This window comes from Oncorhynchus masou, chromosome 3 (genome assembly GCF_036934945.1).
Source record: "Oncorhynchus masou masou isolate Uvic2021 chromosome 3, UVic_Omas_1.1, whole genome shotgun sequence".
Lineage (NCBI taxonomy): Eukaryota > Metazoa > Chordata > Actinopteri > Salmoniformes > Salmonidae > Oncorhynchus > Oncorhynchus masou.
Genome location: NC_088214.1, coordinates 16428127 through 16451515, shown reverse-complemented (window position 1 = coordinate 16451515; position 23389 = coordinate 16428127). Strand labels below are relative to the sequence as shown.

At 44.7% G+C, this 23389-nt stretch overlaps 1 protein-coding gene, 1 non-coding gene and 1 pseudogene across 2 annotated transcripts; 2 read left to right on the top strand and 1 right to left on the bottom strand.

Moving 5' to 3' along the window:
- The first annotated feature begins 209 nt into the window (after positions 1–209).
- Positions 210–12635, top strand: LOC135511152 (zygotic DNA replication licensing factor mcm6-B-like; annotated as a pseudogene).
- A 4805-nt stretch (positions 12636–17440) lies between these two features.
- Positions 17441–17512, bottom strand: trnae-cuc (transfer RNA glutamic acid (anticodon CUC)). Its single transcript has one exon. It is a non-coding gene; the product is annotated as a tRNA-Glu (tRNA).
- A 60-nt stretch (positions 17513–17572) lies between these two features.
- LOC135511144 (caspase-8-like) lies at positions 17573–22091 on the top strand. The gene is made up of 6 exons (XM_064932721.1): positions 17573–17692; positions 19321–19661; positions 19864–19904; positions 20171–20276; positions 20445–21027; positions 21153–22091. The coding sequence occupies exons 2-6, from the start codon at positions 19328–19330 to the stop codon at positions 21334–21336; spliced, it is 1248 nt and encodes a 415-aa protein (XP_064788793.1). The 5' UTR covers positions 17573–17692; positions 19321–19327; the 3' UTR covers positions 21337–22091.
- Positions 22092–23389: the final 1298 nt, after the last annotated feature.

The following is a 23389-nucleotide window of genomic DNA, read 5'->3' as shown; positions in this document are numbered from 1 at the left end:
TGTCTGCGGTAACTAGTAACAACCGCAGACGGTCATAAAGCATACATTTTTCTAGCATGGAAGCCATGGAAGGAGAAAGGTCGATATAAATTTGCATACCAACTTTTGATTGGCTATAATTCTTCAGACGTTTGCATGGTTCAAGATACAACGATGTAATTGGTCGACTATGTCGCGCCAAATGTCACATGGTCCTGGTTTTCGCGCGAAAAATGCACTTTCTTTCCCACAGCGTGCGTTGTACAGTCAAAAGGAGACGGGAGTGACTTTAGAACTATTTCATATATTAATATTTTAGTTTTAATCCAGTGAAAATATGGATCTTGTACAGCCGACTCAGGAGAATGCGGGACAGATGGTGAAGGACGAGTTGGCAGAGAAATGCCAGAAGCTTTTCCAGGCTTTCTTAGAAGAGTAAGTGAAATAATGACATGATGATGTTATTGTTCTTGGTACATTGTTAGCTAGCTAGCTAATAGCTATTGGATAGCTATCAAACTGTAACATATAGCTAAACGTCAATGTTATGGCTGGATTTACTTTATTAATAGTGTGCTAACTAACTATTTTAATCGTATTTTACCAAGTTTTTGGAACTGTTGAAATCTAGCTAGCTGGCTAGCTTACAAGCTAGTTGGAGTTGGCTAACACGATGTGCATGTCTAACATATCCAGTCTAGCTTCATACAAGTCTTCTATAACCACAGTTATACATCAGTTATACACAAAATGGGATGCATACAACTAATAAAAATGTTGTATTTCTGTGTGTGTAGGTACCAGACAGCAGACGGTGAGGTGAAGTATGTCCGTGATGCTGAGGAGCTGATCAGGCCAGAGAGAAACACTCTGCTGGTCTCCTTCACTGATCTGGAAGGATTTAATCAGGAACTGGCAACCACCATCCAGGAGGAGTTCTACAGGTAGCTACAGATCTAGAATCATATTTAAATCCCTCAATCCATCAGAGGGGCACAACACTCCATAAAACTCTTAACAGAACACTTAGAACTGGAGGTCGACCGATTATGATTTTTCAACACGATAACCGATTATTGAAGGACCAAAAAAAGACAAGTATTGCACGATTTTTATATATATATTTGTAATAATGACAATTACAACAATACTGCATGAACACTTTTATTTTATCTTAATATAAAACATAAATAAAATAAAATGTGTCTCAAATAAATAATGAAACATGTTCAATTTGGTTTAAATAATGCAAAAACAGTGTTGGAGAAGAAAGTAAATGTGCAATATGTGCCATGTAAAAAAGCTAATGTTTAAGTTCTTTACTCAGAACATGAGAACATATGAAAGCTGGTGATTCCTTTTAGCATGAGTCTTTAGGTTGTAGTTATTATAGGAATTATAGGACTATTTCTCTATACCATTTGTATTTAATTTACCTTTGACTATTGGATGTTCTTATAGGCACTATAGTATTGCTAGCCTAATCTCGGGAGTTAATAAGCTTGAAGTCATAAACAGCGCTGTGCTTCAAGCATTGCAAGGAGCTGTTGGCAAACGCAGGAAAGTGCGTTTGATGAGCCTGCTGCTGCCTACCACCGCTCAGTCAGACTGCTCTATCAATATCAAATCATAGACTTAACTCTAATATAATAAACACACAGAAATACGAGCCATAGGTCATTAATATGGTCAAATCCAGCAACTATCATTTCAAAAAGAAAACGTTTATTCTCAGTGAAATACGGAAATACGAGCCATAGGTCATTAATATGGTATAAAACGTTTATTCTCTCAGTGAAATACTGAACCGTTACGTATTTTATCGAACAGGTGGCATCCCTAAGTCTAAATATTGCTGTTACATTGCACAACCTTCAATGTTATGTCATAATCATGTAAAATTCTGGCAAATTAAGTACTGTCTTTGTTAGGGAGAAATGGTCTTAACACAGTTCGCAACAAGCCAGGTAGCCCAAACTGCTGCATATACCCTGACTGCTTGCACAGAACACAAGAGAAGTGACACAATTTCCTTTAGTTAATATTGCCTGCTAACATGAATTTATTTTAACTAAATATGCAGGTTTAAGAAAAGATACTTGTGTATTGATTTTAAGAAAGGTATTGATGTTTATGGTTAGGTACATTGGTGCAACGACAGTGCTTTTTTCGCAAGTGCGCTTGTTAAGTCATCACCCGTTTGGCAAAGTAGGCTGTGATTCGATGATAAATTAACAGGCACCGCATTGATTATATGCAACGCAGGACAAGCTAGATAAACTAGTAATGTCATCAACCATGTGTAGTAAACTAGGGATTATGTTATGATTGATTGTTTTTCATACGATAAGCTTAATGCTAGCTAGCAACTTACCTTGGCTCCTTGCTGCACTCGCGTAACAGGTGGTCAGCCTGCCACGCAGTCTCCTCATGGAGTGCAATGTAATCGGCCATAATCGGTGTCCAAAAATGACGATTACCAATTGTTATGAAAACTTGAAATCGGCCCCAATTAATCGACCATGTCGATTTGTCGACTTCTACTTAGAACCTTTGTGTGTTCATGTTATTGATCTTAGCGTTACTATGTCCAGCTAACAAGCTCTCTATTCTTCTTTCTGCTTCTACCTCTCCTCCACTTCAGAGTGTATCCCTTCCTTTGTCGTGCAGTGAGGAACTTTGCTAGGGATCATGGGAATGTCCCAGTGAATAAGGAGTTCTACTTGGCCATTCAGGACCTGCCCACCAGACACAAGTAAGAGACACATACCTGAAGACAAATGTTTCAAGTCACACAAATGGTGTTCTGTTCTCTAAGATGTTTTGTGTGTGACCTGACAGTGTTTGTTTTGTGTTATAGGATCCGTGAGCTGTCCTCCCTGCGTATCGGCTCTCTGGTGCGGATCAGTGCACAGGTAGTGAGGACGCACCCCGTACACCCAGAACTGGTGAGTCACATACCCACAGCTTGTGAGTGAGGCCAAATAATGCTTCCTAAAAACTCTTGAGATGTTTGACATCTGTGTCTGATCCTCTCTGTTTTGCCTCCATCAGGTGAGCGGGACGTTCCTGTGTCTGGACTGCCAGGGGGTGTGTCTGGACGTGCCCCAGCAGTTCAAGTACGCCCCGCCCACCGTCTGCAGGAACCCCATCTGCAGCAACCGCGCTCGCTTCCACCTGGACACACACCGCTCCAAGTTCATCGACTTCCAGAAGGTAGATGTTTACATTTTTGGTCATTTTGTAGATGCTCTTATCCAGAGCGACTTACAGCAATTAGGGTTAAGTGCCATGCTCAAGTGAACAACGGCAGATTTTTCACCTAGTCGGCTCGGAGATTCTGTCAGATATCACCTCAACAACTTGGTCCCTTCAGAATAGTAGGAAGGCACGCGTGTGATTGTTTGTGTGTCAGTAATGTTACGTGTGTGTGTGTCTAAGTCTGAAACTTGTGTGTGTTATGCATGTGTATGTCTAACCTCTGTGTGTGTGTGTAGGTGCGTATCCAGGAGACCCAGGCAGAGCTGCCCAGAGGGTCCATCCCCCGCTCTCTAGAGGTGATTCTGAGGGCTGAGGCTGTGGAGACGGCCCAGGCCGGAGACCGCTGTGATATCACTGGCTCACTGATAGTGGTTCCCGACGTCTCCCAGCTCAGCACCGCAGGTATGTACACACACACACACACACACACTGGTATGACACGTACACAGGTCATACAGACACACAACAAGACTCATTTCCCATCTCTCTAGGTGTGCGAGCAGAGACCAGTTCCCGTGTAGGAGGGAGACAGGGTTATGAGAACGAGGGCCTTCGCGGTCTTAAAGCCCTGGGTGTCAGAGAGCTGTCCTACAGACTGGCCTTCCTCGCCTGCCATGTGGCTCCTACCAACCCCAGGGTACGACACACACACTCACCCAAACATCGAGACACACACACAAACTCTCATACTACTTCAGGCTACAAACTAGTATACATGTAATGCATGCATGTATAACATTTGTTTGAAGGGAGTTGTAATCGTGTGTGTGTGTAGTTTGGAGGGAAGGAGCTGCGTGATGAGGATCAGACAGCAGAGAGCATCAAGAGCCAGATGTCAGTTCAAGAGTGGGAGAAGGTGTTTGAGATGAGCCAAGACAAGAACCTCTACCACAACCTCGGCACCAGTCTGTTCCCAACTATACACGGTCAGTATACACTGTTACTACTACTATACTACTACACCACTACCATATTACTACAACAACCTCAGCACCAGCATGTTCCCAACTATACGCAGTCAGTACTACACTGTTACTACTACTATACTACTACACCACTACCATAGTACTACAACAACCTCAGCACCGGCATGTTCCCAACTATACGCGGTCAGTACTACACTGTTACTACTACTATACTACTACACCACTACCATATTACTACAACAACCTCAGCACCAGCATGTTCCCAACTATACACGGTCAGTACTACACTGTTACTACTACTATACAACTACACCACTACCATATTACTACAACAACCTCAGCACCAGCATGTACTACACTGTTACTACTACTATTCCCAACTATACGCGGTCAGTACTACACTGTTACTACTACTATACAACTACACCACTACCATATTACTACAACAACCTCAGCACCAGCATGTTCCCAACTATACATGGTCAGTACTACACTGTTACTACTACTATACTACTACACCACTACCATATTACTACAACAACCTCAGCACCAGCATGTTCCCAACTATACGCGGTCAGTACTACACTGTTACTACTACTATACAACTACACCACTACCATATTACTACAACAACCTCAGCACCAGCATGTTCCCAACTATACGCGGTCAGTACTACACTGTTACTACTACTATACTACTACACCACTACCATATTACTACAACAACCTCAGCACCAGCCTGTTCCCAACTAAACATGGTCAGTACTACACTGTTACTACTACCATGTTATTACCACAGCCTTTGCATGTGGTATTCTGTGTGTGTGTGCAATGTGTGTATAATGTGTGTTTGTGTAGGTAACGATGAGGTGAAGCGTGGTATCCTGTTGATGTTGTTTGGGGGTGTTCCTAAGACCACCATGGAGGGAACGTCTCTCAGAGGAGATGTCAACGTCTGCATTGTCGGAGATCCCTCTACTGCCAAGAGCCAGTTCCTCAAGTAAGACCTCTACACCCTGCACACTATACACTCCACACTGTCTACCTAAATGTACAGTGCCTTGACTTAGGCTATTCCACATTTTGTCAATTAGTTTAATATTGTGGAGTAACTGCAATGTTGTTGATCCATCCTCAATTTTCTCCTATCACAGCCATTAAACTGTTTTAAAGCCACCATTGGTCTCATGGTGAAATCCCTGAGCGGTTTCTTTCCTCTCCAGCAACTGAGTTAGGAAGGACACCTGTAGTGACTAGGTGTATTAATACACCATCCAAAGTGTAATTAATAACTTCACCATGCTCAAAGAGATATTCAATGCCTGCTTTTTTATTTTGATCCATCTACCAATAGGTGTCCTTCTTTGCGAGGCATTGGAAAACCTCCCTGGTCTTTGTGGCTGAATCTGTGTTGAAATTAAATTCTTGGCTGAGGGACCTTACAGATAATTGTATGTGTGTGGTACAGAGAGGAGGTAGTCATTCAAACGTCATATTAAGCACTAGTTTTGCACTAGTTTTTTGAGTCCATGCAACTTATTATGTGACTTACTCCTGAACTTTGTTTAGTCTTGCCACAGCAAAGGGGTTGAATACTTACTGACTTACTGACTCAAGACATTTTGGGGAAAAACACAATTCCGCTTTGACAGTATGGGTATTGTGTGTAGGCCAGTGACCAAATATCTCAAGTTAAAACATTTCAAATTCAGACTGTAACACAGCAATATGTGTGAATACTTTCTGAAGGCACTGTATGAGACTCCTCTGTCAAAAATCATTCCTCAAGTGAATCCCTCCACCCTTTAGTCTCTGCACTTATGCCTCTACTCACAATACCCATCTACCCTCACAAAACCACCGATACATCCCCATTATATCCACACTACACCCGTGCACTCAGCCTCCTAGCCTTACACACTGTCCCCTATACCCACACTACACCTGTACACTCTCAGCCTCCTAGCCTTACACACTGTCCCCTATACCCACACTACACCTGTACACTCTCAGCCTCCTAGCCTTACACACTGTCCCCTATACCCACACTACACCTGTACACTCTCAGCCTCCTAGCCTTACACCTCCCCCTATACCCACACTACACCTGTCCCCTATACCCACACTACACCTGTACACTCTCAGCCTCCTAGCCTTACACCTCCCCCTATACCCACACTACACCTGTACACTCTCAGCCTCCTAGCCTTACACCTCCCCCTATACCCACACTACACCTGTACACACTGTCCCCTATACCCACACTACACCTGTACACTCTCAGCCTCCTAGCCTTACACACTGTCCCCTATACCCACACTACACTCTCAGCCTCCTAGCCTTACCCACTGTCCCCTATACCCTCACTACACCTGTACACTGTCCCCTATACCCACACTACACCTGTACACTCTCAGCCTCCTAGCCTTACACCTCCCCCTATACCCACACTACACCTGTACACTGTCTCCTAGCCTTACACACTGTCCCTATACCCACACTACACCTGTACACTCTGTCTCAGGCATGTCCCCTATACCCACACTACACCTGGAGGTCCCCTATCCCCACACTACAGTTCAGTCCCAGGGCTGTGTATACCAGTCAGGGAAGGCCAGCAGTGCAGCAGGTTTAACCGGCCTCCAGCTGTGGTTCAGCCTCCTAGCCTTACACACTGTCCCCTATACCCACACTACACCTGTACACTCTCAGCCTCCTAGAGTCACATGAGTTCTGTCCCCTATACCCACATCGAGGCACTGTCCCCTATACCCACACTACACCTGGCCTCCTAGCCTCATATACTCACATACACCTGTACACTCAGCCTCCTCGCTGACAACGTGAGTGTGTCAGCCTCCTAGCCTTACACAGTCCCCTATACCCACACTACACCTGAGGATGATGCGTGTTTGTTTGTTTGTGTGTGTGTTTTGTGCTTAAAGCGGTGTGTATTTCTCTTTATCGTACACTCTCAGCCTCCTAGGGCCTCCTAGTGTGTTGTCACTACACCGATGAGCCTTTGATAAGATGGAGACCAGAGACCAGGTGGCCATCCACGAGGCCATGGAGCAACAGACTATCTCCATCACTAAAGCTGGAGTCAAGGTACACACACACACAACATCACTAAAGCTGGGGTCAAGCTACACACACACAACATCACTAAAGCTGGGGTCAAGGTACACACACACACAACATCACTAAAGCTGGAGTCAAGCCTCCTAGCCTTACACCTCCCCCTATACCCACACACACCTGTACACTCTCAGCCTCCACACACACACACACAACATCACTAAAGCTGGGGTCAAGGTACACACACACACACACACACACACACAACATCACCAAAGCTGGGGTCAAGGTACACACACACACACACAACAACACTAAAGCTGGAGTCAAGGTACACACTGTCCCCTATACCCTCACACAACATCTCAATCACCTAAAGCTGGAGTCAAGTCCCCTATACCCACACACACCATCTCCATCACTAAAGCTGGAGTCAAGGTACACACACACACATCTCCATCACTAAAGCTGGAGTCAAGGTACACACACACATCGAACACACACCATCTCCATCACTAAAGCTGGAGTCAAGGTGGCCATCCACAGGCCATGGACACCATCTCCATCACTAAAGCTGGAGTCAAGGTACACACACACACCATCACTAAAGCTGGAGTCAAGGTACACACACACTAACACACACCATCACTAAAGCTGGAGTCAAGGTACACACACACTAACACACACCATCTCCATCACTAAAGCTGGAGTCAAGGTACACACACACCATCTCCATCACTAAAGCTGGAGTCAAGGTACACACACACCATCTCCATCACTAAAGCTGGAGTCAAGGTACACACACACTAACACACACCATCTCCATCACTAAAGCTAGAGTCAAGGTACACACACACTAACACACACCATCTCCATGACTAAAGTTGGAGTCAAGGTACACACACACTAACACACACCATCTCCATCACTAAAGCTGGAGTCAAGGTACACACACACCATCTCCATCACTAAAGCTGGAGTCAAGGTACACACAACACACCATCTCCATCACTAAAGCTGGAGTCAAGGTATACACACACACACACACAACATCACTAACACACACCATCTCCATCACTAAAGCTGGAGTCAAGGTACACACACACTCAACACACACCATCTCCATCACTAAAGCTGGAGTCAAGGTACACACACACCATCTCCATCACTAAAGCTGGAGTCAAGGTACACACTAACACACACCATCTCCATCACTAAAGCTAGAGTCAAGGTACACACACACTAACACACACCATCTCCATCACTAAAGCTGGAGTCAAGGTACACACACACCATCTCCATCACTAAAGCTGGAGTCAAGGTACACACTAACACACACCATCTCCATCACTAAAGCTAGAGTCAAGGTACACACACACACAACATCACTAAACACTAACACACACCATCTCCATCACTAAAGCTAGAGTCAAGGTACACACTAACACACACCATCTCCATCACACACTAACACACACCATCTCCATCACTAAAGCTGGAGTCAAGGTACACACTAACACACACCATCTCCATCACTAAAGCTAGAGTCAAGGTACACACACACTAACACACACCATCTCCATCACTAAAGTTAAAGCTAGAGTCAAGGTACACACTAACACACACCATTTCCATCACTAAAGCTAGAGTCAAGGTACACACACACATGCAGCGCCATCAGTAAAGCAGAATGGAACACACACTCTAACCCTCCCTCTCCTCCAGGCCACTCTGAATGCCCGTACGTCCATCCTGGCGGCTGCTAACCCAGTCGGTGGTCGCTACGACCGCAGCAAGAGTCTGAAACAGAACGTCAACCTATCAGCTCCCATCATGAGCCGCTTCGACCTCTTCTTCATCCTAGTGGACGACTGCAATGAGGTGAGTGTGTAAGAGAGAAAGAAAATGTGTAAATGAAAGATGCAACAAACTATGCCATAGTGAGGCGTGTAGTGTGTGTGTGTGTGTAATAATGGAATTATATGTGTGTAGGTGACAGACTATGCCATAGTGAGGCGTGTGTGTGTGTGTGTGTGTAATAATGGAATTATATGTGTGTAGGTGACAGACTATGCCATAGTGAGGCGTGTAGTGTGTGTGTGTGTGTAATAATGGAATTATATGTGTGTAGGTGACAGACTATGCCATAGCCAGACGTATTGTGGATCTGCACTCTCGCATTGAGAACTCAGTAGACAGACTCTACTCTCTGGATGAGATCAGAAGATACCTGCTCTTCGCCCGGCAGTTCAAACCCAAGGTCAGAGCTATGTGTGTGTGTGTGTGTTTCAAGGGTTCCGTGTCTTTGTGTTTCTGTGCTGTGCTGTGAGTCCAGTGGACCAGTACTAACATGTCTGTTAATTTGTGTTTGTGCGTAGATCTCTGGTGAGTCAGAGGAGTTCATCGTGGAGCAGTACAAACGGCTGCGTCAGCGCGATGGCTCTGGGGGCGTGGCCACATCTGCCTGGCGAATCACAGTGAGGCAGCTGGAGAGCATGATCCGCCTTTCTGAGGGCATGGCCCGCATGCACTGCTGTGATGAGGTGAGAGGTCAAACAAATTACACACAACTTATACACACACAACTCTATCACAACTGACTCTGCTCCCAAAACGTGTTTGGAGTTTGGCTCTGTCCTGAAGGATTGATCAAATCTGTTGGTCTGTCTTAGATTGTGTGCTGGTGAAGTGTGTAGGATGTTCTGTCATACGGTGTGTGCGACCCTGCAGGTCCAGCCAAAGCATGTCAAGGAGGCATTCCGCCTGCTCAATAAATCCATCATCAGAGTGGAGACACCTGACATCAACCTGGACCAGGACCAGAACCAGGAGATGGAGGCGGAAGAGGAGGGAGAGAACGGTACACACGTGCTGCTATTTCTACTGCTGCTGCTACTACTATTACTGCTGCTACTACTACTGCTGCTGCTACTGCTGCTGCTGCTACTACTGCACCACCACCACCGCCGCTGCTGCCCACCACCACCACCCCACCACCACCACCACCACCACCACCGCCGCCGCCGCCACCACCACCACCGCCGCCCCGCCACCACCACCGCCGCCCCGCCACCACCACCACCACCACCGCCGCCGCCGCCACCACCACTGCACCACTACCGCTGCACCACTACTACCACCACCACTGCTGCTGCTACCACCACACTACTACCACCGCTGCTACCACTACCACCGCCGCCGCCGCTACGCTACAACTGCTACCGCTACCACCGCCGCTGCTACCGCCGCCGCCACCACCGCCGCTGCTACTACCGCCGCTGCTGCTACCGCTACTACGCCGCCTGCTGCTGCCGCTGCTAGCTAGCTGCCGCGCTGCCACTACCGCTACCACCACCACCACCACCGCAGCTGCTAGCCACTACCGCCGCCGCCGCTGCTACTGCTGCTGCTACCGCCGCTGCTGCTACTACTACCGCCGCCGCCGCTGCTACCACTACCACCGCCGCTGCTGCTACCACACCACCACCGCCGCCGCTACCACCGCTGCCACTACCGCCGCTACCACCACCACGCGCCGCCACTGCACTACCACCACCACTACCGCCGCCGCCACCACCACCACCGCGCGCACTACGCACTACTACCACCGCCGCTGCGCGCTGCTGCCACCACCACCACCACCAGCTACTACCACGCTACTACTGCTACTGCTACTACGCTGCACCACTGCTGCTACTACCACCGCTACACTACACGCCGCCGCTACAACAGCCGCTGCAGCTACTACTACCACTGCTGCTACTACTACTACTGCTGCTACTACTGCTGCTACTACTACTGCGCTGCTACTACCACCGCTGCCGCTACTACTACTGCTGCTGCTACTGCTGCTGCTACTACTACTGCTGCTGCTACTACTGCTGCTGCTACTGCTGCTACTACTACTACTGCTGCTGCTACTACTACTGCTGCTGCTGCTGCTGCTGCTACTACTACTGCTGCTGCTGCTACTGCTACTACTACTGCTACTACTACTACTGCTGCTGCTGCTACTACTGCTGCTGCTACTACTGCTGCTGCTACTACTACTACTGCTGCTGCTGCTGCTGCTACTACTGCTGCTGCTGCTACTACTGCTGCTGCTACTACTGCTGCTACTACAGCTTTATTTTAGTTATTTCTATGTCATACAACAGGTGTGGTTCTTTCCTATCTCTTCAGGTCATGACGTTCCCAACGGAGTGAATGACCAGGATAACGGGCAGGTGAACGGCCACACCCACGGAGTTACCAGCCAAACCAACGGTGTGAATGGTCATGCTGACAGCAGCTCCAAGCCCTCGCTGCGTCTCACCTTCCCAGAGTACCGCCGCATCTCCAACCTGCTGGTGCTGCACCTCCGCAGGGCCGAGGAGGGTAAGACACACACACACACACTACACTCTACATGTGCAAAGTGTGTATTGCAGTGGTTAACTGTTGTTTACCTGTGTGTGCAGCTGAAGAGGAGGAGGAGTTGAAGAAGAGTGCAGTGATCAACTGGTATCTGAAGGAGATGGAGTCAGAGATTGACTCAGAAGAGGAACTCATCAACAGAAAGAGCCTCATAGAGAAGGTCCTGCATAGACTAGTGCACTATGTAAGTACACACACTCCATTACACCATTGAGTCGGAGTAATAACACCTTTACAAACCTTACTAACTCTCTCTCGCCATCTCTAGGATCATATCCTGATTGAGCTGTCTCAGGGAGGGCTGAAAGGGTCAGAGACAGAGACACAGGAAGAAGTTCTAGTCGTTAACCCCAACTACACTCTGGAGGACTAGATCTCATCCCTCCTTTCTCCCCTCTAACTCCCTCCTCTTTCTATGGGTTTATGTCAGACTCCAATTCAAGACTCTTGAGGCTGTTTTTATTGAACATTGATCTGTGTAATGACATTTTAAACTTGTGGTAAGGTTTCATTTCATTCCTGCTTTGTAGACTTTTTCACAACTCTAGCCTGTTTAAAAAATGTTTATTTGTATTATTGTAGCCAGGTGAGTGATGTAAATATGTTGCCCTGATTTCTCCAGAGCGTTTGCTGGCTTATGGCTGTTGAAGTTTGTGCGTGTCCTCAGTTAACTTAATGTTAATCCACTGACTGTACCTCCCATGTTACATGTATGCATACAACAAAATACACACAAATGAAAGTCTACCTTTGATGCATATGTTTTATATAAAAATACAAATAAGTGAGAAAACAAAGAGAAGAAAAATAAAATGTTTGATACTGTTAATGCCCTCCCTGTGGCCAGTGGTGTTTCACTGACCTCGTTAGATATGTCTCTGCATCTTAGCTGCTGTGTGAATGGCTGTACTGTGTTTATACTACGCTGGTCTCGTCATTTAATAAAGGACTGTCTTCTCCATGTGATTCACACACACACCTGTCTGTTTCTCAACTGATGTTTACACACACTAAAACAATAAGAACTAAGGGGTCCTTGATAATCTACAGTAAACATTTAACTATATTAACCTGAGTGGAATGAGATCCCATTTATACCAAGTTGGAGTTAATATGATTGACATGAATGAATATAGCCAAACTAGTCATCTGTTATTTTGTTCTAGCTAGTTACTGTGCATTTGTGTTTTTCCCCTTTCTGTTGTTTTCTAAGAATAAAAGGTGTTTTCCGCCACTCGTTTAACGGAAGTTCAGTTTCACAGAGAAAATGTGTGCTGTCTGTGGTCAGAGACTAAAACCAAGCACATCAGCACTTAACTCTTTAGTGAACTGCATTGCTGGCTAAGGGCTTGTAAGTAAACATTTCACAGTAAGCGCATGTGACAAATACAGTTTGATTTGGTTATTCCATTAATACATTGTCTTGTTTTTTGGGGTATCTTTCTCTGTTTCTGTCTTTTGTAGATGTATTTGTGCTTCTTTCTGCTCTCTCCCGTTCTCTGTTTCTTTCCATCTCTATCTTCATCTCTCCACTTCTCTCTCACTCCCTCTCAACTAAACCCAACAGAATACCTCTGGACTCAGATCAGCAGCAGAGACAGGAGGATCATGGTTGTTCCCAAAGTGAGTTCAGCTGATTGGGTGATTCAAAATATGAGCATCATGTAGTAGCCTAAACCTATTGATGTTACATTGAACTGGGTGAATGGAATATGAATGAAAGTCATCCAATATGCTGTAATAGAACTAAGGCCATGCTCATTAAAAAGAAATTGTCCTCCCTCATCTTAAATGGCACCAACCGCCATTGTTGCTGAATCAATTATGGTGTTTCTCCAGCTGCTCTAGTATTTGAGGTCCTCTACAGTCACTAATCTTCCTCACCCTCATCTTCACAACATATGTATGTGTGGGGTTTGTGTTGGTCTCATTGTATGTCACAATACACATATACACACAGCCTCTTAACAAACGGGGCCACCGCTAAACACACACAAGACAGTAAAACTCAGGTATAGTATTACCTGGTTGTTGATCTGTATCTGGTAGAAGAAGCAGCTTGATGCAATAGTGACTCTGGTTCTAGGTCTGGTGGGTGTGTTTATCAGGTCTTTGGGTCTCGTCCCACCTTATAGTAACTGTCCCAGCAGTTACAGTGGCTTGCGAAAGTATTCACCCCCCTTGGCATTTTTCCTATTTTGTTGCCTTACAACCTGAAATTAAAATGGATTTTTGGGGGGTTTGTATCATTTGATTAACACAACATGCCTACCACTTTGAAGATGCAAAAATATATACTATAAAATAGGGTAAACACATGAAAGGAAGGAAGATACACATACAACACACATTCATCACTCACATCTCTCTGGGCTCCCAAGGGCATGCAGTGCCACAGCACAGACCCAGAGCAGTGTGAACACTGGACATAGCACAATGGCAAACCTGTGAGGGAGAGAAACCCAGACGCACACACACACACATAGATATAACACTGTTAATAGAGAAATGACCACTTCAGCAGACTCCCTCAGACCGATGAGTTTATATGGTCATGGACACCTACAGTACATCAGGGATGGGCAACATTACGAGGCACATCAGGACGTCAAAATTCAACAGAGGGCCACACATTTCTTAGTTTGGAGTAGCTGCGTTTCCAGATTTACTGGAAAATGACTTGCCATGGCTAATGATAGAGATTTCTGCGCATGTGTAGGATTCTTTTTAATCTAGCTGCTACCCATTCCACTGCCTACGTAGCTTCTCTGCCACTTCCTCCTCCTTGACATGGAGGGGAAACTTCATGTTGTACACTGAATACCGAAAGGTTGCTGGATCAAATCCCTGAACTAACAAGGTAAAAATCTGTCATTCTACCCCTGAGCAAGGCAGTGAACCCACTGTTCCCCGGTAGGTCATCATTGTAAATATAAATGTGTTCTAAGCTGACTTGCCTAGTTAAACCTAGGTAAAAAATAATAATAATGTAAATACCAATTTTTTATGGTCGACATGTTCAGACTATGCAAACAAAGTAGCAGGTCAAGCGTTCTTTTTCAGGAACACTGGCTAATGCCTATGGTGTGGCAGCAACTATAAAGATTAGCCTACATCATCACACAAAAGAGTGATTGTTTTTGCTCCAATGCAAGTTGTAGGGACTGCGTCCATTACACCAGAGAGAGGTTGTATAACCCAATCACTTGGATATGCACAGCATAGAGTCATTGGGATTGCTCAGCCCACCTCCCGTGGAACCTGCCCTGGCTGAGCACCTCGAAACGAAGGCTTTGAGCTCATCTTCCTTTGCTCCCAAGTTCGCTCATCCCAATGACACTGCGTCTGAGTGTGAGAGGATCTACCAATCTGCAGCTCAGGCAGGGCCCTCTGTAAACGCAGTTTCCCTCCTCTCAGTCTACATGGCGGTGCAGGCTAAGGAGCTGTGCGACTCCCTGGCGAACCGTGGCACTGTTAACTGGGAGAAGTTTATGGAGCTAAGTCTCTTGCCGACCATACCACCTTCAAGTGGAACCGCTGAGACTTCTGGGAGGGTCATGGCGCAAGCGACCGTAGGCCAGAGAGTCCTCTTGTTGAAAAATGCAAAGGTGTCTGAGAGGGTGAAGGGAAATATCCTGAATGGACAGATCAATCCCACCAGACTGTTTGGGGCAGGTCAACACCACTGTTCCCCAAGTTCAGTTCTCAGATAAAAGGTTCCCATCACATCCAGGCCCATGGGCCGAGGGGGATGGTTCAGAATGTCCCTACGCAAAACAATCAACCTTTTTAGGGTATCCTTGTCCGGCCACCAGGCCTGGCAGGCACCCTGTCCCTTCCATGAGACAGATTGCCTACATGCAGTCGCCCCAATGGGACATGCTCCTCATGTCTTAGCAGGATCAGAGGGTGACAGGTGTCCCTGCAGGGTCAGACAGCCAGGGAAGACCAGTCTACGGCACTCAGGTGATTTTTGCAGTATATTATAACAATCAGTGAATGGCTGCAAAGTTCCATCTTGAGTTGATGGGTAGGCTACAGCCTAGATTGGGAATAATGGTAATTTCAATTATTGAACCTTTGATGGTATTCATTGCTAATATAATATATTAATGTACACCATGGTAATTCTTTGTCATGCCTCATCTGAGCAAGATCATATGGTGACAGGGGTCTCATCAGGTTCAGGTAGTCAGGGAAGATCAGTCTGTGTCAGGGAAGATCAGTCTGTGTCAGGGAAGATCAGTCTGTGTCAGGGAAGATCAGTCTGTGTCAGGGAAGATCAGTCTGTGTCAGGGAAAATCAGTCTGTAACAGTGCAGAAGTTAACTTTTGCCAAAAAAACACTTTTCTCTCAGTGCCGGCAACGCTGGACAAACAAGAAACTTCAAATATGTAAACTATTTTAAGGCAGTCTAACAACCTCTAAAGTTGAACTCCAAACTTTATCAAGGGTCGATAGAGGCTTTTCCCAATGACACAAAACATGTAAAACAAAAATGTGATGACGCTATTAATTAATGATGATGAATGGATACAGATATGTTAGAATGCCCAGTCATGTTCATATCATCTCAGACATACTGTAAAAGTACTGCAGTTTAAGACCATCCATAGAAATTCCTATATGCCAGTGAAACTGAATACCATGCACTCGGAAATTGTATTATTCTGCTAGAGTGTGAAAAGCACAAAAGGTGACATGTTTTCATATGTTATGGTCTTGTGAAGGCTGGCTGAATTATGGCAAATAGTATGTTATTTTATCTCAGCATGTCTACAGATTCAACCTTCTCCCTGTTTTTGTTTGCTTGAAAATGTTGATACTGGAGACTGTTATCAGAAGAAACTGTGAAACCAAGCATTTCGAGTGGCTAAGAAATGCTTTGCATTAATTGGAAGGTTGGTTAACCTCCCACAATGTATGGAAGAAATGTCAAGTTATGTACAGTATCACTAGATTTGATTAAGGGTATACTGTGCAACTTTCATAAGGTCTGGATGCCTTATATGGAAAACTGTATGACAAAAGGTGTCTGTATTTAAAACATGCCTACGTCAGGGGAGATACCTATTTAGGCAAGCCCTAGTTGCTAGGCTTCTCAGTCCTGGCCCTGGAGGTCCCCCCCCCCCCCCCCACACACACACACACTGGCCTGCCCCCCCCCCCCCCTATCAAGCACATCTACAACCAGGGGCGGTCAATTACCAGAAATCATCCCTGGCATCACTAACACACTGGCCCATTTTTCCCCTCGAGGCCCCCATTATTATCCAGATCATGATACATTTGTGCAAAACTCCCATGTTAAACAGGCCCACTGGGTTCAAAATGGACCAGCCCATCTGGCCTTGAATCGAGCCCTTTGCTTTCACCTATCCAACCATGTCAGGTCAGTGACATGTGGCTAATTCCAGGAAGGGATGAACAAGGATGCAAAGGGGCCTTAAAGGGGAATTCAGTCAGATATGAACAATGCAGTTAAGTCAGTTAAGAACAAATTCTGATTTACAATGACATCCTACCCCAGACAGGACTGGGCACCACCATATGGGACTTCCAATCACCGCTGGTTGTGATACAGCCTGGAATGTAGTGATGCCTCTGTAGTGCCTTAGACCCCTGCATCACTCAGGAGCCCCAAGTAGGATTATAGGCTTAGTATACAATATACTTGGTTTGGTTATGAAAAACACTGAACATGAGTTGTTCACTCAGTTTTTATACTTCCAAGCAGGCAAAAACTACTTTAGATTGAATTTGCAGTGGTTAAAAAAGAAGTTCCCTGACCGGGAATCGAACCCGGGCCGCGGCGGTGAGAGCGCCGAATCCTAACCACTAGACCACCAGGGAAACCGCTTCTCTATCGAAAAGTGACGCTATTGGTCGTGTGGCGACTTCTTTGAACCTACTCCGATTGGACAGTAACTAGATGAAAGTAAAACTTCATATTTGCGAGGGAGAAGGGGAACGCATAGCGACCACTGAATTATTTCATCAACTTGGCGAGCGAATAAGCTTTTAGTCGTACCGGTAAGTAATTTTGCTATGCTATCAACTCGTCATTTAGTGTCAAGATATCATGATGACCAATTTGGAAAAACATGCTCACTGCTAGTTGAATCTAAAGTAGCTAACGGTAGCTAGCTAGCGAGCTAGGCTGCTACCAAAGACAGTGAAGTATCAAGCTAAAACTGCTTCTCCAATAGAAATCCCCGATCTCACTTTGAGGCTCGCTCAGCTCATGCGTTGTATCACGTCATCGTCGTCTCGCGCCGAACTGCGCATGTGCATGCTGTCAACTCAAAGACACTCCTTCGATATAAAGTTGTTTTTGACGAACATGAAAGCGTGTCAGTTTGTCACTTTCACGAGGTTGAAGTAATGATATGTTCCACTACTTAAGATATTGGCTCGAATCTAGGTTGTGCCTTTTGAGTTCGAGAAAATTAATAACTAAGGAAGAACGTTTCACTTCTGCCATTGACTTCTCTAACCCCTAAACCCTGGCCTGGTCTGTTTTTTCTGTTTCGAAATCGTTCCCGGAAGTCTCGCGATGTTGCGCCTCTGGGTTTAGAAACTCTGTCCTGCTACAGATGCTCGCACGAAGCATTATAGAAGACGGGAAGCTACTGTGAAAATCTAGGCACCAAGCTACCAACTACTTCACATTGGAAGAAGTGACGCTACAGTAAATCTACCCATAACAAAAACTTTAGAAAAAGTAGTTCCCTACATCCAAACTACTTCGTAATAAATTATCAGATCTAAATCTGAGATGTCAACATTCTGTATATGTATGGCCTGATTAATATATTTCAATTGACTGATTTCCTTATGTGAACTGTAATTCAGTAAAATCATTGAAATTGTTGCATGTTGCATTTATCTGTTTGTTCAGTATATTATATGTGCCGAGGTAAAAGTGGGGTTGGTACTCAGTAGGGGCTGTATTTCTTGGGGGACTGAGGAATAAGGAGTGTTGCTGGACTTTTACTCCCCAATGCAATACACTGTATATAAATGACATCATCGCATAGAGAACAAAACAGTATTTGTGCCAAGGTAAAAGTGGGGTTGGAGGGTACTCAGTAATTCCAATAACATATATTTGTTTCTTATTAAAGTCTATTTCTTTAAATATAGCCTACACAATAGTTTTCAACATGCCAGTATTTGTGTAAACGTTCTAAGGTAATGCTTGTATAAATAATAAAATATAAAAAATTAAAGTAGGCCTACATAAAATTATCCACGTATTGTTTACCAAAGTGGTTGCAATTCTTTGAACAGTTGTACTGCACTAGAGTGCAACTTTTTCTTTGATATTCCAAAAACCTAGCATGCCTTTGCAGGGGGATTCTGAAAAGAGAAATCGGTGATTGAGCTGCCAGGCCACAATAATATCCTGCAGCTAGGAGAATGGTAATTCAATCATCCACAAATAGGTTAGCATAACTTGCATCAGTCATTGCATTTTGAACTTAACCCATTCTTGAAATATTGAAAAACATCTTAGGAACATGGCAGTTTTGTTAATTCAGTTACGAAGATGACTCAGGTCACATCAGCATCGTTTGGCTTGGCCATTGACAGGCATCTGTGGCATTATATGTTTTATATCATGAACACACTCTCCCTTTTCTCTTTCGGTCTCTAAGGTCCATCATGCAGATGCTGAGAGAGAAGAAGACTTTGTTAACGGAGATCCTGTCTGCGGACTCCAGCTACATCCTTCAGCATGTGCAGCAGGAGGAAATAGTGACTAATCGTGACTACAACAACCTAAACATCCCCAATCAGTCCGATGAGAAGACTGTCGTCAACCTGCTGGATAAAGTGATGAATAAAGGAGACACAAAAAGCTATGAACTCGTGAACCTGCTGCAGAAACCACATATTATAAAAAACTACCCTAGACTGGAGGAAATATTCAACAACCACACAGAACCCAGTGACCACACCTTCAACCCAGCCCCAACAATCCCAATTCCCTGTACAGGTACCACACACACTGACTACTAGTACTACCAGCTTTGCACCACGACTCTGTCATTGTTTACTGACACAACCACCAGACAACACATATAACACACTACATGACAAGACTCATTTACAGATCAATCAACTGACATCAGTGCTACTGTTCTACTGTATTAGATAGCTGTTATCGGGTATCTAACTGTGTTTTCTGTGTTTTGTAGATAATTCTGACCTGGAAACAGTGGTCACAGGTGGCGATGAGGTGATAACCCCTCTATCTACATTTAAAGTGTTTATTAACTACATATATTAAACCTCATATATTTCAGAGAAAATACACAAGTCAACAATATACAATAATACACAGACACAAAACTTAACCTGTCTTCTCATTGCAACACAACTCTCCTTCAACTTTCCTATTTATTTCCTTATTTTCCTATTTATTTCCTTATTTATTTTTTACACTGTCAGTTTGATGTGAAATATCTTTGTGTATAAATGACCCCTGGTTTCCTCTGTTTCCAGGTCAGTCTGTATGAGATGACCAGTGTACCCCGTGGTCTCTGTTTGATCATCAACAACGAGATATTTGAAAAACTGAGTGAAAGAACAGGATCAAACAAGGATGCTGGTATGTCAACGTTTTATCCTCAAAAACATCTCAAGTCTCATTTCTCTATTACAGCATCTGACCAGCTTGCTCTTTTGCTGATTCGGTTGATTATCATGATGTGACATGATAGAATGAAAAGAGAGAAGTGAGAGGTCTTGTTGTTAAGTGTCTTGTCTTCTCCTACAGTGGATCTGGCCAACATATTCAGCCGGATGAAGTTCAGGGTGGTGATGTGCAAGGACAAGACTGCAGTGGAGATTCCCAGAGTGCTGAAGGTCTTCTCTGAGCTGAAGCAGTTATCTGACCTCCAACAGTACAATGCGAAGGAGTGGGTCGGTGGTCAGTTCACTGATCTAAAGGATCTTCCTAAGCATGGCGATGCCTTCGTCTGCTGCATTCTGAGTCACGGAAAGAAGGAGGGCGTCTGTGGTACAGATGGAACAGTCGTCCCCACCATTGATATCCTCTCACCTTTCAACGGCACAAACTGTAGCATGCTTGTTGAAAAGCCCAAGCTGTTCTTCATCCAAGCCTGTCGAGGGAAGGACGTTCAGAAGGGCGTGCCGGTGAACAAGAAGCCTAAAGTTGAAGGGATGGACATGGAACTGGACACAGACGACGGCCAAGTCCAAGACTACACCCTTCCACTATACTCCGACTACCTGGTTTTCATGGCCAACGTAGATCAGTATATCTCCATCAGGAGCCCAACCTCTGGGTCCTGGTTCATCCAGTCTCTGTGTGGCCAGCTTGAGAAAAGCTGCACCAGGTAACATCAGCTTGGAATTCAATGCACATCATGTTCATGTCCTCAATTAGTTTGTGTTCTCTGTTGAATGGTTGTGTTGACTTGTGTGTTCATCTCAATTTATGGTGTGTCTCCTGTCTCTGCAGAGGGAAAAACATATATGAGATCCTTACAGGGGTCAAAGCTGCGGTGAGCAAGAAAAAAGGTGACCTTCGTATTAAAGATGCTTACGGTGGTTATGGCTACGAGGTGGTCAAGCAATCACCAGATTCTAGAGACACCCTGACCAAGATGCTCATCTTTCCTGCTGAGACCACGCATTCTTCCTGATGATCTCTTGATGTTACCATGGTACCCTTCATCATCAGTGGTCCATATGCTCTTTCAAGTTCAGTTTTTTAATTTTTTTTTAAATTTACCTTTACTTAACCAGGCAAGTCAGTTAAGAACACATTCTTATTTTCAATGACGGCCTGGGAACAGTGGGTTAACTGCCTGTTCAGGGGCAGAACGACAGATTTGTACCTTGTCAGCTCGGGGGTTTGAACTCGCAACCTTCCGGTTGCTAGTACAACGCTCCATCCACTAGGCTAACCTTTGATATGAAAGGTTGAATAGGCCATAATCATGACACTATCAAGTTCCTGTGGTGGCATTCTTATTCTGTTTTACATTTACCTGGTACATTTATTACATTTTTACATTAATTGTTGTTCAATTTTACAGGACTTGGACAAAAATAAATTTTATATTAATGATACAGAATTTCACCAGCTTATATACCAAAAGTCCTGTGGCACTGCTGCAGCTCAACCAAGAGAGCCAGGTGACATTGACTTTTTAACCAAACTATTAGTTTGATATGTGAAGATACTCCGAATCAGCATTCTATGTAAAGTTTCATAGCAAGAACAACTGGTTATTGATATCTTGGCACACTGTTTCAGCTTTACTTTCCTTTTTTTTTAAATGTGATTTCATCTATTTTATTTAGAATCTTTTATACAATCATGTTTTCTTACATGCCTTTCCTGCCATCTTAAAATATGTTATACTTCAAAATAAATATTTTATCAACAGTTGGATTGCGGAAGTGTTTTTACCTCACGCTCCTCAGAATTAGAGTGACATCCTGTTGAATATAAAACGTGAAACATGGCTAATAGAAACAGACCCATTTTACAGACCAGATCTCCAGAACCAGCGGTGGTAAAATACACATTTATAACAGCGCTGTTGCATAGACAAAGTAAACATTCCTCAATTGCTACCATTTAATGGAAAAATACATTAACCTCATGAGCTTGAAACATCTAGGAAAACAGACATTCCAACCAAGGTTACAACACACTCTAATGGGAGATGGACCAAGGTACAGGAAGCTGTGGTAGGGTCTCTGAGAGTGACAGCTTACTTACGTTAAATAAGCAGGCGAGAATTCACTGTTAAATCATAACAGCCTATCTGAAGTTTCTCAGTCCGGATATGGAAGATGTTTCAGAGGTAGGGAAGGAAGAGTTTCTTGGTGAGGATGTGCTTGGGCTCGTTTGGAGTCTCCTGTCATCTGCTGACCTCAAGATTCACACACATCAGCTTCTGATAGAACAGACTGGACGAGCTACAGAGTACACTGGAGGAATGTCAATATGTACATTACCTGTATGCTGCCGGACAGTGTGGGCCAGCTGTGTGTCACACTGCTCCAGTGTCCTCTGTAACTCGTCCAGTCTGTCCTCTGTCAGAAGCCCCTGCCTCCTCAACTCACACAGCACCTCCAGGGCCGGCGGGAGAGAGAGAAAAAGAGAGAGAGATCATGTATGTGTGTGTGTGATATACTTCTTACAGTGACAAGATCCAGTCGTCCTCTGAGGAGTTTGCCGCTCAGCAGAAACTTAATCTTAGTGACATTCTCGAGTTACATCTTCTGAGATCCTATACAGCATCATCTCTCTCACTCTCGCAATTGAATTGAGTTGAATTGAGAGAGAGTGAAAGAAAAAAAGAAAGATGTAAAGCAACCAGGGAATTACCAGAATTACCATCTATTCAGTGTTGCCTCTCTATGTGGTCCATTGTTGTGACAATGCAGTTACACACATACACACACAGCTCTGCTCACCTGTGAGAGAGCGAGGCTTGCATCAGTCTGAGTGTGGTCCATTCACTCCGGCTGCCGTCTCCAGGAGGCGGAGCAGGTCTAGTCGACCAACGATATCGAGGAGCTGGTACAGGAAGTAGTGGTCCTCCAGTAGGCTATATCGTAAAAATTCATTAAAACAAAATGTGCTTTTTGGTGTTCTTTTAAGGTTAGGGTTAGGTATAATGTTAGCAGAGTGGTTAAGGTTAGGGTTAGGTTTTAAGAAGATAAATTGTAGAAATAGGC

What these genes read in the sequence shown, in the direction of transcription:
- LOC135511144 (XM_064932721.1), top strand. Translation starts at nt 19,328, where the DNA reads ATGCAGATGCTGAGAGAGAAGAAGACTTTGTTAACGGAGATCCTGTCT. An exon ending in AATCCCAATTCCCTGTACAG is followed by an intron (nt 19,662 to 19,863) that starts GTACCACACACA and finishes TGTGTTTTGTAG; the next exon opens with ATAATTCTGACCTGGAAACA. An exon ending in CTTGAGAAAAGCTGCACCAG is followed by an intron (nt 21,028 to 21,152) that starts GTAACATCAGCT and finishes CTGTCTCTGCAG; the next exon opens with AGGGAAAAACATATATGAGA.